The sequence below is a fragment of the Coffea eugenioides genome, chromosome 1, assembly GCF_003713205.1.
Source record: "Coffea eugenioides isolate CCC68of chromosome 1, Ceug_1.0, whole genome shotgun sequence".
In the NCBI taxonomy this organism is placed as follows: Eukaryota; Viridiplantae; Streptophyta; class Magnoliopsida; order Gentianales; family Rubiaceae; genus Coffea; species Coffea eugenioides.
In genome coordinates this window covers 7,926,054-7,944,180 of record NC_040035.1, presented here as the reverse complement: position 1 = coordinate 7,944,180, position 18,127 = coordinate 7,926,054, and the positions used below count along the sequence as shown (strand labels likewise).

The window sequence follows — 18,127 nt, the reverse complement described above, 5'->3', positions numbered from 1 at the left end:
TGTATTCATGTTGTTTTGTCAGAGCCGCAAGCTTTGACTTGTGGCATAATTTTTTCATTTCCTTCTCATCCCACATCGGAGCCTGCTGAAGAGAAGTCGGCTACTCGAGGCCTATAAATAGAAGGGTCCATTGAAGGATTTAACTTGCACCACTTAAGAGAGTTATATGGGCTATTAGCTTCTTGAGTCATTTAGCCCATTTAGTCAAATATTTTAGGCTCTCTTATTTTGAGTTTAGGAATATTTTCTAAACTCTTTTGTAAGTGCCTATTGGCCTAGGAACCACTTTCCTACGGTCTTTTGTATTTCTTCTTCATAGTAGAAATATTGCTCCTCCCTCGCCCGTGGACGTAGGTCAATTTGACCGAACCACGTAAATCTTCTGTGTCTTTTATTTGCTTTGTTATCCGTCTTTATATGGTCGGTTTTACCGCCTAATTATTATATGGCTGGTATCTACCGCCTATCTATTATATGGTCGGTTATACCGCCTACTTTGTGCTAACTTGAGTTTGTCTATTCCTGGTCCGGTCCTAACAAACTGGTATCAGAGCTGGTTGTTATATTTTGCAAGACAGGTTCATCTGGTGGGGTCCGTCCATCCTGTGGGGCCCACTCATCCTGTGGGGTCCGTTTATCTGTGGGGCCCACTCATCCTGTGGGGTCCGTTTATCCGTGGGGCCCGCTCACCTTGTGGGGTCCGTTCATCCCCGTGGGGCCCGCTTATCTCGTGGGGTCCGCTAACCCTGTGGGGCCCGCTCACGCGACTTGCATATTTGTTTGGCCAGTTTTTTGAGACAAACTTCACGTTACAGATTTTGTGGCAACAATGACGATAACAAAGACGGTTGTCGAGAAATTCGACAGGAATGTCAACTTCGGAATGTGGCAGCTCAAGATGGAGGCCATTCTTGTTCAAGACGGAGTTGATCTAGCGATTTACGGAATCGAGAACAAACCAGAAGAAGTCAAGGATGCGGATTTCGCCGATATGGATAAGAAGGCCAGATCCAGCATAATCTTAAACCTCTCCGATGAGGTATTGCGTGAGGTAGCAACGGAGACTTCGGCCAAGGCTATGTGGGATAAATTGAAAGCCTTGTATATGAAGAAGACAGTCGAAAATCGGCTATATTTGAAGCAGAGTTTGTACATGCTTCGGATGTCTGAAGGTACATCTATACTCTCTCATCTTGATAAATTTGATTCCATTATTATGGATTTGGGGAATATAGATTCGAAAATTGATGATGAAGATCAAGCCCTATTACTTTTGTGTTCCCTTCCCCAGTCTTTTAAGCATTTTCGCGATACTATGATTTATGGAAAGGAAACAATTTCGTATCGGGAAATTAAATCTGCATTAAAATCTAAAGAGCAGATAGATAGGGATATTACTGGGGAAACTAGTGGGAGTCAAGCCGATGGCTTGTTTGTTCGGGGTAGATCTGAAAAGAGAAACACAGAAAATAGAAGTAGATCCAAATCCAGACATAAAAATGTGGTGTGCAATTATTGTAAAAAGAAGGGCCATGTTATCTCTGATTGCTTTAAATTGAAAAATAAAGAAAAGCAAAAAGGGAAATTTGTTGAGAAAAATACTGAATCCGCTGAGGCTAGTATAGCAGCTGATGAGAATGATGGAACTATTTTCTGTGCAACGGAAAATAATTTTAGGTCTAACAATGAGTGGATTTTAGATTCGGGTTGTTCATATCATATGTGTCCCAATAGGGACTGGTTTTCAACATATGAATCAACTGAAGGTGGAGTTGTCTTAATGGGCAACAACGCTGTTTGTAAAGTTGTTGGCAAAGGCACAATCCGGATTAAAATGTACGATGGTATTGTGAGGACGCTCACAGATGTTAGACATGTTCCAGATTTGAAGAAAAATCTCATCTCTTTGGGCACTCTTGAGTCTATCGGGTGCAGGTATTCAGGTGGAGACGGAGTTCTCAAAATCACTCGAGGAGCTCTTGTTGTTATGAAGGCACACAGATCTGGTACTTTGTATATTTTGCAGGGATCTACTGTTACAGGTGCTGCTGCTGTTTCAACATCATCTTTGTCAGATACAGACATCACCAAATTATGGCATATGCGTTTGGGGCACATGAGCGAAAAAGGCTTAGGCATACTAAGCAAAAGGGGACTTCTTTGTGGTCAAAGTACCGGGCCATTGGAATTCTGTGAACATTGTATTTTTGGGAAGCAGAAAAGAGTCAGCTTCAGTTCACCAGCAATTCACAAGACAAAAGGTACTCTTGATTACATTCATTCAGATCTATGGGGTCCTTCTCGTGCTCCTTCTAAAGGTGGTGCCAGGTACATGTTGACTTTCATTGATGATTATTCAAGGAAAGTTTGGGTATATTTTCTTAAGCATAAAAATGATGTTTTCCTAACTTTCAAGCAATGGAAAGTTTTGATTGAGAAACAAACAGGAAAGCATATTAAGCGGTTGAGAACAGATAATGGCATGGAATTTTGTGGAGGTGAATTTAATGAATTCTGCAAGAATGAAGGAATTGTTCGGCATCACACCGTCAGGATGACGCCTCAACAAAATGGTGTGGCTGAACGTATGAACAGAACGCTTTTGGAGAGAGCAAGATGTATGATCTCCAATGCAGGGTTGACAAACGACTTTTGGGCAGAGGCGATCAATATGGCCTGTTATATTGTCAACCGTTCTCCTTCTGCATCTCTTGATTTCAAAACTCCTGAGGAAGTTTGGTCAGGTACTCCTGCTGATTACTCCAATTTAAAAGTTTTTGGCTGTCCAGCATACATGCACGTGAATGATGGAAAATTGGAGCCTAGGGCTAAAAAGTGCATTTTTCTTGGGTATGCTTCTGGGGTGAAAGGATACAGATTATGGTGTCCTGATCCCAAATCTCCAAAATTTGTGATCAGTAGAGATGTTACTTTTGATGAATTGTCTATGTTATCTTCCAAGAAGGAGTCTTCCAGTCCTTGTACTACTGATAGTACACAGAAGCAGGTGGAGCTTGATATTGGCAGTTCTGGTCCTTCTCAGACCAAATCTTCTATTCAACAAATGTCAGTAGATGCACCTGAGTCTACTGTGGAAGATAGTTCAGAAGAAGAGGAATATTCCATAGCCAGAGATAGACAAAGGAGAGACATTCGACCACCACAAAGATATGCAAATTTAGTTGCATATGCTTTGTCTATTGCAGAAGAAACTGATGCAGTTGGTGAGCCTTCCACCTATTCAGAAGCAGTTTCTTGTGATGATTCTGCAAAGTGGTTGATTGCGATGAATGAAGAAATTGAATCTCTTCATCGTAATGAAACTTGGGTTCTTGTAAAGCCGCCGTCAGCTAAGAAAATTGTTGGATGCAAATGGGTCTTCAAGAAGAAGGAAGGTATTCCAGGGGTTGAAGATGCAAGGTATAAAGCACGATTAGTTGCAAAGGGCTATAGTCAGGTACAAGGTGTTGATTTTAATGATATATTCTCACCTGTTGTTAAACATAGCTCTATTCGTGTTTTGCTTGCTTTAGTAGCCATGTATAATTTGGAGTTAGAGCAGCTTGATGTTAAGACAGCTTTCTTACATGGCGAACTTGAAGAACAAATTTATATGAAGCAACCCCAGGGTTTTGAGATTGAAGGTAAGGAAGACCATGTTTGCTTATTGAAGAAATCCTTATATGGATTGAAGCAGTCTCCAAGACAATGGTATAAAAGGTTTGATTCCTTTATGTTGGGTCATGGTTATTTGAGGAGCATGTATGATAGTTGTGTTTACTTCCGGAAGTTAAATGATGGTTCTTTCATTTATTTGCTGCTTTATGTTGATGACATGCTCATTGCTGCCAAGAATTTGTCAGAAATTCACACTTTGAAACTGCAGTTAAATAGTGAATTTGAAATGAAAGATTTGGGAGCAGCTAAGAAAATTCTTGGCATGGATATCAAAAGAGATCGAGGAGTAGGGAAGTTATTTTTGACCCAGAAAAATTACCTTGAGAAAGTTTTGGAGCGTTTTGGCATGAAAGATGCTAAACCAGTATCTACTCCTCTTGCTAGCCATTTTCGGCTATCTGCTGCTCAATCACCAAAATCAGATGAAGAGGAAGATTATATGGTACGGGTTCCTTATTCCAGTGCAGTCGGCAGTATTATGTATGCAATGGTTTGTACTCGTCCAGATATTGCACAAGCAGTCAGTGTTGTTAGCAGATATATGTCTTGCCCTGGTAAAACACATTGGCAAGCTGTGAAGTGGATTCTCAGATACTTGCGAGGTACTTCAAATGCATGTTTGGAGTTTGGAAGAAATAATAACACTTTGGTTGGTTTTGTAGACTCAGACTACGCTGGGGATCTTGACAGGAGAAGATCACTTTCAGGCTATGTATTTTGCATTGGCGGTTGTGCTGTCAGTTGGAAAGCTACTCTACAACCTGTCGTAGCTTTGTCTACTACTGAAGCAGAATATATGGCTGTGACCGAGGCAATCAAAGAAGCCTTGTGGTTGAAGAGTTTATTTAGCGAGCTAAGTCTATATCAAGGTGTTATTGATATTCACTGTGATAGTCAAAGTGCCATACACTTGACTAAAGATCAGATGTATCATGAGAGGACGAAACACATTGATGTGAAGTATCACTTCATTCGGGATATCATTGCTGAGGGAAAAGTCCTTATTCAGAAAATCAATACCAAGGACAATCCAGCTGACATGTTTACGAAACCTCTTCCAATTTACAAATTCAAGCAGTGCTTGGATTTGGTTGGTGTTCATTGTTGGTGATTTACGCCCATTGGGGCTTATGTGGAGAAGGTGGAGCAATTTTGCTATTGTCGATGATAAGACTCAAAATTATGCCAAGGTGGAGATTTGTTGTTTTGTCAGAGCCGCAAGCTTTGACTTGTGGCATAATTTTTTCATTTCCTTCTCATCCCACATCGGAGCCTGCTGAAGAGAAGTCGGCTACTCGAGGCCTATAAATAGAAGGGTCCATTGAAGGATTTAACTTGCACCACTTAAGAGAGTTATATGGGCTATTAGCTTCTTGAGTCATTTAGCCCATTTAGTCAAATATTTTAGGCTCTCTTATTTTGAGTTTAGGAATTTTTTTCTAAACTCTTTTGTAAGTGTCTATTGGCCTAGGAACCACTTTCCTACGGTCTTTTGTATTTCTTCTTCATAGTAGAAATATTGCTCCTCCCTCGCCCGTGGACGTAGGTCAATTTGACCGAACCACGTAAATCTTCTGTGTCTTTTATTTGCTTTGTTATCCGTCTTTATATGGTCGGTTTTACCGCCTAATTATTATATGGCTGGTATCTACCGCCTATCTATTATATGGTCGGTTATACCGCCTACTTTGTGCTAACTTGAGTTTGTCTATTCCTGGCCCGGTCCTAACAATTCATTTGATTAATACAAGGGACGAGTCGGGCATGGGAAGGGATTACACTCCCCTGTCCCTTGCCCATTTAAGGCGGGGAAGAAAAAGCCCCCCACCCTAGTCAGCGGCCCCTACTCCACCCCACCTCTTGCCCCATACCTCCCTCTGGAGAGGCGGGTACCCACGAGCACCTGTTCTTAGTGCCATCCCTACTCCTCGCAATTTACACATGCTAAACTTCTACAGAGGATGACAAAATGATAACAAGAGCAATTGTGTAATACTCTATTTAATCTTTGTGTATTTGGCACCATTTAGATTATGGGATGGGAAGGGAAAGGAAAGCGGAGGATTTCAAGGAGCTTAGTTTTTCTTTTTTATTGAATTTTGAGGAGGGAAGATAATCAGGGAAAGGAAAGGAAAAGGAAAGAAAAGGATCTGGTCATTTTATTCAAATATGATTTCTATCTAAAAACAAGTAGAAATTGAGGGATAAAGAACCACATTTGAGAAATTATTTTAATTTTTTTAAGAGACCATTTTTTCCCTTCATTTCCAACTAATACTTACATGTTTTTCTTTCCTTTCTTTTCCTTCTCCAATTCAAACAAAATTTTAATATTTCTTTTCCTTTCCTTCCATATTTAATGTAAACAAAATAGATGGGAACTATTTTTCTCTATTTTTATTTTCTTTCTTTTCCACTGGTGTAATTCCCTTTCTTTCCCTTCCTCTCCTTCAATCCAAACAATGGAGGAGTATATTTTAGTGTTTTTAGTTTGTACGACTAGCAAAGTGGAGCACTCGAGGAGTTTCTTGGAGCGCAATTATCATCAACCATAATAAACTATGGCAAAGTCATAATTTCATCAACGTGATGGCGCTGCATAGTTCAGTATTTTGATTGGTTACTGAAAATTGAAATAGAATGAGATGTTTCCAAAAGTGGGTTTAGCTGGTGAAGTTGATCACAGCACAGGTCCGCATCTTGCCGAAATGACCGTTGGTAAGGATCTAAATTTGGCTGTTCTATGCTATCTTTTGAATACCATATCCGTAAGTATCAATTCATTGTTAGATGTATTAAAAAAAAAATACCAACCTCTAAATGATTTGCGGAGTTTAAACTATCGAATAATGTGACGAGTTTATTGGATTAGAATCATGGGTATGGGTATAATACCCAAAAGATATGGTAGAATTTTCCTGTAAAATCATGTCTTCTCAAAGCCAAGGAGGATTTGATAGAGCCCTCTCATAAAAACTAAAAGGTTATATTTCCTTTCAAGGCCAAAAAAGCATATGTATTAAAAATTAAACTTTGCAGCCCTAAATCATTTTTAAGTAGGGATAGACACGGATTGGGTATTTGCCCTACAGAGCATTTGGCTGATCCAACCTACACTTTTACGACTTTGCAATTTAGTCATTTTTTGACCCTTATCTCTACCCCATTCCTCTCACCATTTACTTTTTTTTTTATAAAAAAATTATTTATACTAGTTTAATTTTGTATTTAACATGTTCATCTAAGATTCAACATAAAGTTTATCCAAAAAAATGTTTCATGCACAGCAATAAATATGCAAAGAGAACAGAAAAAACCCAAGAGTTCAAAATCACTCAAAATGTGTAATAAGCTTTACATTTTTTTTATATATTCTATATCGATTAAACTCTTTTCTAAAAAAAATAAGATCATGACTCTTCAAATGAACCTTGTAAACAAATTATAGTTTCTTATATTTGGGTTGCAATTTGCTCATTGAAATTACTTACCTAGTTCTAAAAATAATATTTTGTATGTGTGTCTGTGAATAGATATCCGTGGATTCTTAAATCTCTAACCCACTTGCTCCGTATATAAGTAGGTACTCGACCCTCTTCTGACCCAGTATAAAAAATGCAGGTTAGATATCCTAATTGTTGAAACAAATCAAATTGGGGACCTCAGATCAATTGGTCAACAGGTTTTTTTGCCCATCCGTAATGAGAAGCATAAATTTGCCTCTAAAACGTTGGGCAATTTGCACATGCTTGTTATCGGGCATCGAGGTTAATCCTTCGAACCCCTCCCACCACGCCCTTCACACACACACACCCCCCCTTAAAAACAACTTTTTTCCTTCCAACCCCTCTCATTCCAAATCTTTTAACCCCAAATACCCACACACTTGCATACACACATACAAATATATGTATATGTGCGTGTACATACATACATATATATATATATATATACATGTATATATAGAGAGAGAGAAGGTAGTACGTCTATCTTGCTTAACTTTTTTCCTTGCAAGAGGCTATTGGCGATAGGAGCCTAGCTATCACGTTTCAAGAGAAGTATGCATTTGAAATTTCAGTAAGTTTCAACAACTATTGTCAGTAACAACTTTCAAATCTAGAAAAGTACAAAATTTGCCATGAAGGAACACTAGGATGTAAGGGTGATTCGTTTTATTCCCAAAATGTACATTAACATCTATGACCATTCCGGATCCAAGTCCACGAAGAAGCAAACGCTGTAGCAAGTTTATGCTATCTGATTGTCAATGATCAAAAGAATATTTGGTGATGACATATCTCTCTCTTTTTGGCTTTGGTGCGCAGTTAGAACTTAGAGGAAGGAAATTCGAACCCTGAATCTCGTACCACATAAAATTATTAAATTAAAATATGTAGCATGTTAAGATGACTTTTTAATGTTATTTTTAACTGTTAAGCGTTCTGAAGCCACGAAAATTCACCAAATTTTCATTGTAAAAATGTCGATAATATAGGAAAAGGACAAACCAGACAAAAGTTGTCACGACCTACCTATATAAAAATTCAAATCCTCATTATTTTCAATTGTCGATGTCTATGGCCCAAAGTCTAAAGTGGACACGTTTGCTACCTTTTCTTGCAACCATATGCATTTGATAGTATGAAAATTGAAATTTAAGCGGCATTCAAGGGGTTGGGTAAGGATAGCAATGGGATGGGGTTGGGGCAGGGGACCCGTCCCCTGTCCTTCGCGCCCCGCTTCTCCCGCGGGTGCCCTTGTGGGGCTAATAAAAATTTATTATAATTAAATTTTAACAAATAATCAAGTACTAAAATGTTGACACATCATCAAATTATTATTCATTGTAATTTTACAATTAACACTTATAAAAACAATCAAATAAAAGTTATTTAAATACAATCCAACATGATGAAATAAATACAACTAAAGTAGTCAAGTTTTCACTTTTTGCACAAATACAATCACTAATTCATTATTGTGCTTGTGCTTTTTTTTGAAAAAAAAAATATTATTGTATTAAGTGTAATTAGGGATTTAGTATAAATGAATTAGTAAATTTAGTATAACCAATTAATAATTTGTATTAGTACATATATATAATTGATAATATCAATTATATTACATATACTAATATATATTATATAATACATATAACTAATAATATCATTATCATAAGTTTGTAACTAATTAAATTATATATTATATATATAATTATATACATACATATATTTATGTTTTTAAAGCGGGTGGCGTGTACTCCCGCCCCGTTTTTAAGCGGGGGAAAAAAATTCCCCCTACCCCCGCCCCATTAACCCTCAGTGGGCACCGGCCCCCATTGCCATCCTTGGGGTTGGGATAAGTGGGAAGCCTACCCTTTCAATAAGTGCTTGTACAGCACTGGTGACTATTAAGGAGTGAACAATTAGATCTCGCTTATTTGCAACTAGGATTTAGCTTGCACGCTTCAAATAATTTACTTTTGAAATATTTTTACTAGGATGAGGGAGATAAATATTTATTTAAAAATCAAAGGAACGTGCAATAATCAAATTAACTTTAAGCTCCATATACTATGAGCTTTTTCCGATTAATTATGTTAACTAATTATAAATAATTCTTTTAGATAATTAGTTTATGATGCACTCGTTTGGTTTTATATTCAGATTATAAAAAAATTTTAATGAAAAAAAAGTTAAAATTCATACTCAACTAAATAATAAATTTTACTGATTATTTTTTTATAATCACTTTTTATAATTAGGTTTTGCAAAATCTAAAACAAGTGAGAACAAGGCCCATGATTAAGGCTAAAAATCCTCATTTACCAACAAAAATAGCATTAAATGCTGCCTTGTCATCAAGGATGTACATGGATAGGTATGCCCTCCTGGAAACACTTGTTGTGGAGATACCTTAACGCACCTGAGAACAGTGCAATATGATGCATTTGGAATTTGGCAGACTGCAAAACAGTGAAATCTGTTGGCCACTGAGTAACATGCTCACGCACTTGTACAAAATTTCATCATTTTAGGTCAGCCAATAAATTTTGCTTGGGCGAAATGCTGAGCCTTTGGTGCATTGAAGTTTCTGTGCCATGCAAAAATCATGGCTTGACTAAAGTTTCAAAAGTAAAGGAAACATTCGATTCTGACAGGTCTATCTGGCAAATTTACATATGTTTATTAGTGCACACATATGCATATGCATGTATATTGCCGTTGTCCCCCAAAAAAAAAAAAACATATGTATGTATATGGAATGAGGACATAGAAATTAGAATGGGACGAGATATTAGATATAGTCTTAGAGTGTTTGGAGGGACAAGTTTGATTTGCTGTTATTTTGCTTGCATTATAAACATAATTTTTAATTATTTTTTAAATATTTTTAATCATCATTTTTATATCACATGTATTATATTATAAAAAAAATACTACAATAATTAGTTCATCTTTCAAGTCATTGGCATGATTAAATTCCTCGAGGTGTTAAAAAGTGGATTCTTCAGCATGATAAATTATGTTTTTGATCAAAGTAAAAGCATAACACGAAAAAAGAAAATTAAACTAAAAGCTTACTAAATGCAAAATAGGTTTACAATATTACCAAAAAAAAAAAAAAAAGGAACCAAAGGGTTGCAAATCTTTGATGACTATTTTCCGGATCATAGTTTGAATAAATATGTGTCGTGTGTTGTGCGCGGGCATGTTTATGCAGTGTGTGTGTATGTTCATCCAGCAAATCATGTTCCTCACTCAAAGCATGTGTGGGTTGTATAACAAATCTTTCATGATTTACTTCAATGGTCAAAAGTAGATTTTCCAACAAATAATTTCCCAATATGTACAAGTTGCTCCAAGAAAAAAGTATCAATTTTAATTTCTCAGAAAAAAATAAATAAATAGAAAAATTTATCAGTCTAAATAATTCGATAGATTGAAATGGCACCGTTGACCGATATATGCATCTATAGGCTAATTGTAAAATGTACTACAGTGTAAACCAATTTCCAACTATCTTTTTATCGTTTTAACTACTATTTTATTTCATATATATTACATTGTAAAAAGTATTATAATATTATAATGAATAAATTTCCAAATAACGGGTATCCAAACACCAATTTTAGTAAAGTTCAAAATTGATAAAGTACATAATATATGTGCGAAACAAGTCATTAGATTGTTAAGCGTTAACCTCATGGTTAGGACTCAGGACGTGGATGCATGATAACTGATGAAGCTAATCAAGCATTTTATAAGGTAAAGATATTTGATAGTAAAACCTTTTGTAAACCCAAAAAACATCTTGGCAACTTTGTCTTTCTTTTTCTAGCAAGAAAAAGTTTTGGTGGTTTCAAAGTTTTTGCTGGGATGAATTTCGGAGATTATAAGTAGATTATCCACGAACGCAATTTTCAAAGTACATAAAATATTTGACCCATTATTTAGAGGAGTGCTAGGTATAAATTTCTATTTTTCTTCCCTATCTTTTAAATTTCATTCCTCCCCTACAAAAAAAAAGTCTAATAATTCTTTGAAGACACTCTTTGAGTCGACCTTAAGTGGTAAAATTTTTGGAAGTTTGAAGTTCATTGTGGAAAGTAATTAATCAAATGTAAAAATAACGATTGTAGTGTCTCTATAAAACAACTTATCGTTTCGAAAAAAAATAAAGTTAAGTATTGTGTTCGTGGCCTTAGGTCATTATTTCCAATGTGAAAATTTTTGAACAAAATTGTTATTTTTTTTTTGTAAGAGAAAATTGAGTTGGTTCGGTTTCAATCACTATCACGAGTCAAAACATGTTTCAAGAATCACGAGTAGTTTACTGTAAAAAAGGAATACGATCTTACTAACTCAACCAATTTGTGTTCCTACAAAATTGTTAATTAGCATTTTACATATTACACCTTTTGCGGCAAAAAACAGGAGACTAGTTAAATCAACTGATTCTTGATTTTGAAATATTTGAGTTAACGTCTACAAACCTGGGAATATTACAAGTGGAAGACAGCTCATCCAAGATTCGACGAGAGATGACTCAACAGAAAAGGACTCTTCCCATGTTCTCATCCAAGATTCAACGAGAGATTGCTCAACAGAAAAGGACTCTTCCCATGTTTGATTTGATAAGTCCTGTAATTGATAATTGTGATATATGGAATTGTCCTTATCACATTTTCTTTGGTTTCCTATGAATGCATTTTCTACTTATTCCATAAGCAGTGTAGTTCAAAACTTGATATGAGTATTCAACTATTGACCTAAATTTACTGTATCTGCTTTTATTCTTATGTGGCTCAAAATTTTGCCCCTCCATGGTATGGTGCTTACATGTTTTGTGTTTCAGCAAGAGTTGACTAACACAGACATATAGCTTCCTTCTTGACAAAGAATGGAGATAAGTATTAACTTGTGGTGAAAAAGTACAAGTTAAATTTTTAAAGGATGAAAACAATCATAACTTTCTGACTTTAGAGATATAGAATTGAAAAAAAAAAAAAAAAACTAAACGAATGTATTGAACCTTTTTTTTCACGTTTTCTCTTGTAATTTTAACCTGTCTATCATAATACCATACTCAATGATTAAAGCCTCATTATTGGATATCTAATTCAATACAAAGGGAATAGAATTTTTTTTTTAACTATTTTTCAATTCTCTATTCCGTCTTCACCTCCTTTTCATTTCCAACTATCAGGTTCATGGTACTATCAAATTCAAACTTTGTGTATTGTCAAATTCTTCAAACTCCGAGTATTGTCAAATTCAAACTCTGAAACAGATGGTTGAAAATGCTCTAAAAGGTTTATCTTGAAATGCACTCTCTCTTGAAAAGGAAATAGAATATAACAATTCACAAAAAATAAATGTGTAAAAGCCAATTCAATTTCGAGTTCTTAGATCTACTTATGAGTTCGATAAGCGTAATGACCATTCTGTCTAAGTATCCAATACTACTACGATTTGTTATTATTAGTGCTTATCAGGCCAAGAATAGTTTATCAAAAAGTGGGATCTACGCATTGTACATTTATTTTAACCTATCAACAGACAATGTATCTTACATGGTTCGTATCTACAACTACAGCAATTCTCTTTGTCTTCGTGTTCGAAGATTTAAAAAAAATGCATTTAGAAGTGACATGGCTCTTTTTCTTTTCATTTCTTTTCTTTTCGTCTCCTTTTGGAAGGAAAATCTCACTGTATTAGAGAAAAAAAAAAAAAGGAGAATACGAAGAACATAGGCATAGAGAAACTTCAGGCTCACGAAACTTAATAAATAAATAATAAACAAAATAAAATGAGAAGAGAAGTTTTTTATTTTTTTTGGAGTCCTGATCTCACACAAAGTCTACTTCTACTTACTTTGAGACATCTCAGGAACAACCGGACCTAAATTTAAGCAAGTTTGTTACACTAAAATTCCTAAGAAAGACTGATTCAACAACGTTAGTTCATAATTTTCTCTATAAATATATATGCTTCCTTTCCTTTCGTCTCTAAAATTCCAGTCTCAATCACTATTTTTCTTGTTTCAGTTTCCCTAAACTCTCAAAATATAACTCTAATCTAAATTTCCTTTGAGTATAGAATTCTTGAATAAATACAGAGAAAGTGGTGGAGATTCACAGGCTTATCTGTGTCAACAATTTGATAATCTTTTGTCCCCGTAAATGTCAATAGATTTAACCGGCTTTGATAGTTTTCCGGGAGGTCCTAGACTAAGCATCTTGGCTTCACGGCCACTTGGGCTAGTTGATACGCGATCTTCGCCTTCGCCAGAGTCTGGAAACACTCCGGAATTCATATTACTTTCAGTAATCAAATTTAAGAAAAGGTTTGTGAACTTGATAATGTTTTAAAGTAATGTTTTCTAAGATATTTTGTTTATGGCTTTTGCATGTGTCTTTATTTGAGGGTTCTGTAAATGACAAATTTTTTTTTTTTTTTTTTGCTTGTACCAGCAAAAAAATACTATATGTTAGGTTACACCTAAATAGAAGAATTATTTGATCAATTATTGCATGATCTAAGTAAAGAATATCTGCAATAATTTTTAAATTCATTGTTGTAATTAGGTTAGGCCAATTAGATCAGAATTTCTAGCCTATTAACTTTTCATCTTTTCCTAATTTTCTTGTCATATACCTGAAATTTGTATGCTTAGTATGGGAATTTTTTTGGCTGCTGTGATCGTATAAATGGAAGGTTAGCTTTTAACCATAAAGTATGAGAGGGACCTTGAAGTTGTTTGATTCCATTTTGCAACTTTTATGCTGTTCTAGAAGAGTTATTAATTTGAACTGTTTGTTATGGTTCGTGATGCAAAAAGTTAATTAACAAAATAAAAAAGCACTTCAATCTTTTAAAAAAATTTTAAAACAAAAAACCATAGAAGAGAACATTGTCTACCTCATTCTTATATGTAGGGACTCATAAAAATCCACTGATTGGGACAGTTCTGCAAAACTTGTGATCAGCAATTTTTTATAGCACTAAGGTTTTCAATGAATACCCATCTTGCTACATGTCAGCATTTTTCTTTTTCCTTTTATCCCAAAGAACAATATATTTTTCTTGAAGAAAGATAGATAATTATGAAAAAGACTCACACTGTCATCCCCACATCACCATTTCTTCTTACATTGCTATAAATTGGCGATGTCTTGCACAAGGTGCATCAAACTTCTTCTTTCTGACTTGCTTTCTTGATCAAGTTTACAACTTCCTAAGTGTCAGCTGGCGTCTATAAGGCATTCTTCTCATACTTTGACCTTGCCTGATTTACTTCTTTCTTAGTTTATTAGCATCATCTTAACCTATTGAATATAGTATTGTATTCATCAATAAAAAAGAAAGACAATACTGAAGTATTATTCATTAGAAAATAACTTACTGGTTTTTCTTTGATGCTTGTTACCCTTAGAGAAATTTTGGCTAAGTTTTCGACATAGTTTTGTCTTTCTTTGCAGCAACTATTGAATTTCTTTTTCCTTTTCTTATTGCAGAATTTGCAGACAAAATCTTACATGGCTACGATAGACTCGCTAAACACGGCTATCTCACAAAAGGTAGAGGATATATCCCTTCTCATTCTTTTCTTTTTCATCTTTTTTTTTCACTTCAGCATATTGGAGGAGAATTCATGTTTTTTTTTTTTTTTTATCAATGAGTCAATTTGCTCTTGTTGCAGTCACTGAAGCGTTACTGAAACATGGTTGTGCTTTTCGGGTGTCATATCACCCACTTTTTGTGAGTACAATAGTGTCCAAAATTCTCTTCATAGTATTTTCGAACTGTGCTTTTCATTGTGATCTAGTAATGGTCTTGAATTCTTCTACCCTTTTTCGTAAATTTATTTGGAATATTCCCTTTCTTAAATCACAACAAAAAAGAAAAAAATAAAAATAATTGAGTAGCATTCAGAAATTTGTGCATGTCTATTATGTAATACAAGTAGAATTCACAAATTTGAAATTGTGACCGCGTCTCAGCCTTTTTTCCACCACTTAGGTCCAATTTGCATTCACTAACACCTGTTTCATACTATGTATCTCAAGATGGTTAAAAAATTCCTATAATATCTAACAGATCAGTTGAGTCTCATTTGACTCTCAATAACTAGTACTTGAAGTAGTAATTAGTTTCAGGACATAATTTTGTATTTCTTACTATAAAATGAATCTGTAAATTAAACTTTACTGATCCAGAATATTGATTCTTTATTCTTCAGGAACAAACAAGCAAGGAGAACTATGTCTTTGAAGAAATAGCTGAAGTTGAAAACTCTGCCAACTATGATCAGAAACTGAAACTTTGTCTGAATATTGGAGGAGTCTTACCTATAAGAAACCACCTAGGAGGCTGGAGTTCGGCATTTCTCTTGCTCGGTAATTTTAGTCTGCCAAATTAACAAAATAATGCTACTTTAGTTTTTAATAATTCTTCAATCTTCCTGAATTTCTTACCATCAATTAATCTTCTTGATTTTTCTTTTGGTTTTTTACTTTTTTCATCCTTCAGCAAATCAAGGTCTTGCTACATTAGCTTTCTTTGGTGTCAGTGTAAATCTGGTTTTGTTTTTAACCAGAGTTCTTGGCCAAGATAATGCCTCTGCAGCCAATAATGTCAGCAAATGGACTGGAACAGTTTACCTGTGCTCACTTGTCGGAGCCTTTCTCAGTGATTCATACTGGGGTCGATATTTAACCTGTGCAATCTTTCAAGTAATTCTTGTTCTGGTAAATTAACTTTTCTCTATACTACTTCAGATTTTGTAGAGTTCAAGGATTATATGTTTTTTGTTTCTGCATGGATATGGTTAGATCTAATTTATGTTTAACGTGAATTTTCAGGGCTTGGTGATTGTATCATTGTCATCCTGGCTTATGCTGGTTAAACCTGTTGGATGTGGTGATGGAATACTAGATTGTAATCCCACTACACCAATTGGCAATGCAATCTTTTACTCAGGAATATATCTAGTAGCACTAGGATATGGTGGACACCAGCCAACTCTTGCAACGTTTGGATCAGATCAATTTGATGAGAATAATCCAAAACAGAAATCCTCCAAAGCTGCTTTCTTTTGCTATTTCTACTTTGCTCTCAATGTTGGTTCACTATTCTCAAATACCATATTGGTATATTATGAGGATACTGGCAATTGGACACTAGGATTTTGGGTGTCCGCAGGTGCTGCTGTTGTAGCCTTGGCATCATTTTTGCTTGGCTCATCATGCTATCGATATATCAAGCCGTTTGGTAACCCTTTGCCACGTGTTGCTCAAGTATTTGTTGCTGCAATAAAAAAATGGAAGCTTCCTCAAGTTGATAGTGATAAACTGTATGAGGTAGAAGGATCAGAATCAGTAATTAAAGGAAGTAGAAAGATTCTGCACACAGACGAATTCGGGTGAGTAAATAAACATATCTTCAATTAACTTCAAAACTAATTCCATAACAATGGATTTTTTTCATGTTATCAATCCTGTTTTAATTCTAATTATCTAAGTATTTTGGCTTCCTGTTTGTGAAAATGCTAGGTTTTTGGACAAGGCAGCAGTAATGACAGAAGAAGAAAGATTTGGCAAGAGAAGTGCATGGAATCTTTGCACTATCACTCAGGTTGAAGAAGCCAAATGTATCATAAGAATGCTTCCAATATGGCTCTGCACTATTATATACTCTGTGGTTTTCACTCAAATGGCTTCATTGTTCGTAGAGCAAGGTGCAGTTATGAATAAAAGTCTTGGGAAATTTAATCTTCCGGCTGCTAGCATGTCTGCTTTTGACATTTGCAGTGTCCTACTCTGCACTGGAATCTATCAAAGAATTCTTGTCCCCTTGGCCGGAAGATTGAGTGGAAATCCCAAAGGTATAACTGAGCTTCAAAGAATGGGAGCTGGGATAATCATAGGAATGCTAGCGATGATTGCAGCTGGTGTAACAGAGATTGAAAGACTTAAAAGAGTCATCCCCGGACAACAATCCAGTTCTTTAAGCATATTTTGTCAAGTTCCACAATATGTTCTCGTAGGAGCTTCAGAGGTGTTCATGTATGTTGGTCAATTGGAGTTCTTTAACAGCCAAGCTGCTGATGGAATCAAGAGTTTTGGAAGCTCCCTTTGCATGGCTTCAATCTCGATTGGAAACTTTGTCAGTAGCATGCTGGTTAATATGGTGATGCAGATAACTGCTAAGGGTGACAAACCTGGATGGATCCCCGAGGACTTGAATGAAGGTCACATGGACAAATTCTACTTCCTTATTGCCTGCCTGAGTGCAATTGATTTCGTGATCTACATTTACTGTGCAAAGTGGTACAAGTGTGGTAATCCTGATGAGGATAACTCAATTACACAATCTAACAAGGAGGAAGATCAAGGTGAAGATGATGTGCTCAACAAAGTCTAGATTTTGCAGTATCTGGTTTTGATATTTGGGGAGGTTAATCAGATCAGGATAAGAACAATCTTGTCTTAAATAAATCAAGGGATACTTGAATGCTTTTAAACGTTTCAATGCCCCTGAGATCCATAGATCTCTAGTAGATTGATTAGTTTCTAGCTAGAATAAGATAAGCAAGAACTTTCTTGATCTGGTGAAGGGCACGATTGCTTCTGCGATGGTGATTTACTTTCTCCAGGATTTTGTAATTAGAAGTTGGCAACATGTGCTAATTAATAGACATTCTGCTAATTAATGGACACTCTGGTAGTTTTATGGCCTTATCAAACAGTATTTGATGTTTCATTCCGCTATTTACTGACTTACTAAGGACGTTCATATTTCTTGATTTATTCCATACTGAGCAGGTGATTTCTGTTGCTCGTGAGCAGGTAAGAACTACAGGCTGCCGTGAAATTGGTTCCTGCTATTAATCGTTCATTTCACATTTTAATTTTAAATAAGCAGTATCTTTTTCAAACCAATAA

General features: G+C 35.5%; 1 protein-coding gene across 1 annotated transcript; it reads left to right on the top strand.

Moving 5' to 3' along the window:
• Positions 1-883: 883 nt before the first annotated feature.
• LOC113767035 (protein NRT1/ PTR FAMILY 7.1-like) lies at positions 884-17,607 on the top strand. The gene is made up of 7 exons (XM_027311209.1): positions 884-1,101; positions 1,936-2,328; positions 2,995-3,172; positions 15,424-15,580; positions 15,714-15,931; positions 16,046-16,605; positions 16,736-17,607. The coding sequence occupies exons 1-7, from the start codon at positions 884-886 to the stop codon at positions 17,604-17,606; spliced, it is 2,595 nt and encodes an 864-aa protein (XP_027167010.1). The 3' UTR covers position 17,607.
• The last annotated feature ends 520 nt before the right edge of the window (positions 17,608-18,127 follow it).

Excerpts from the sequence above, each read along its gene's own strand:
- LOC113767035 (XM_027311209.1), top strand. The coding sequence starts at position 884 with ATGTGGCAGCTCAAGATGGAGGCCATTCTTGTTCAAGACGGAGTTGAT. Across the intron at positions 15,581-15,713 it reads TTCGGCATTTCTCTTGCTCG|CAAATCAAGGTCTTGCTACA; the intron begins GTAATTTTAGTC and ends TTCATCCTTCAG. Across the intron at positions 15,932-16,045 it reads TTCAAGTAATTCTTGTTCTG|GGCTTGGTGATTGTATCATT; the intron begins GTAAATTAACTT and ends GTGAATTTTCAG.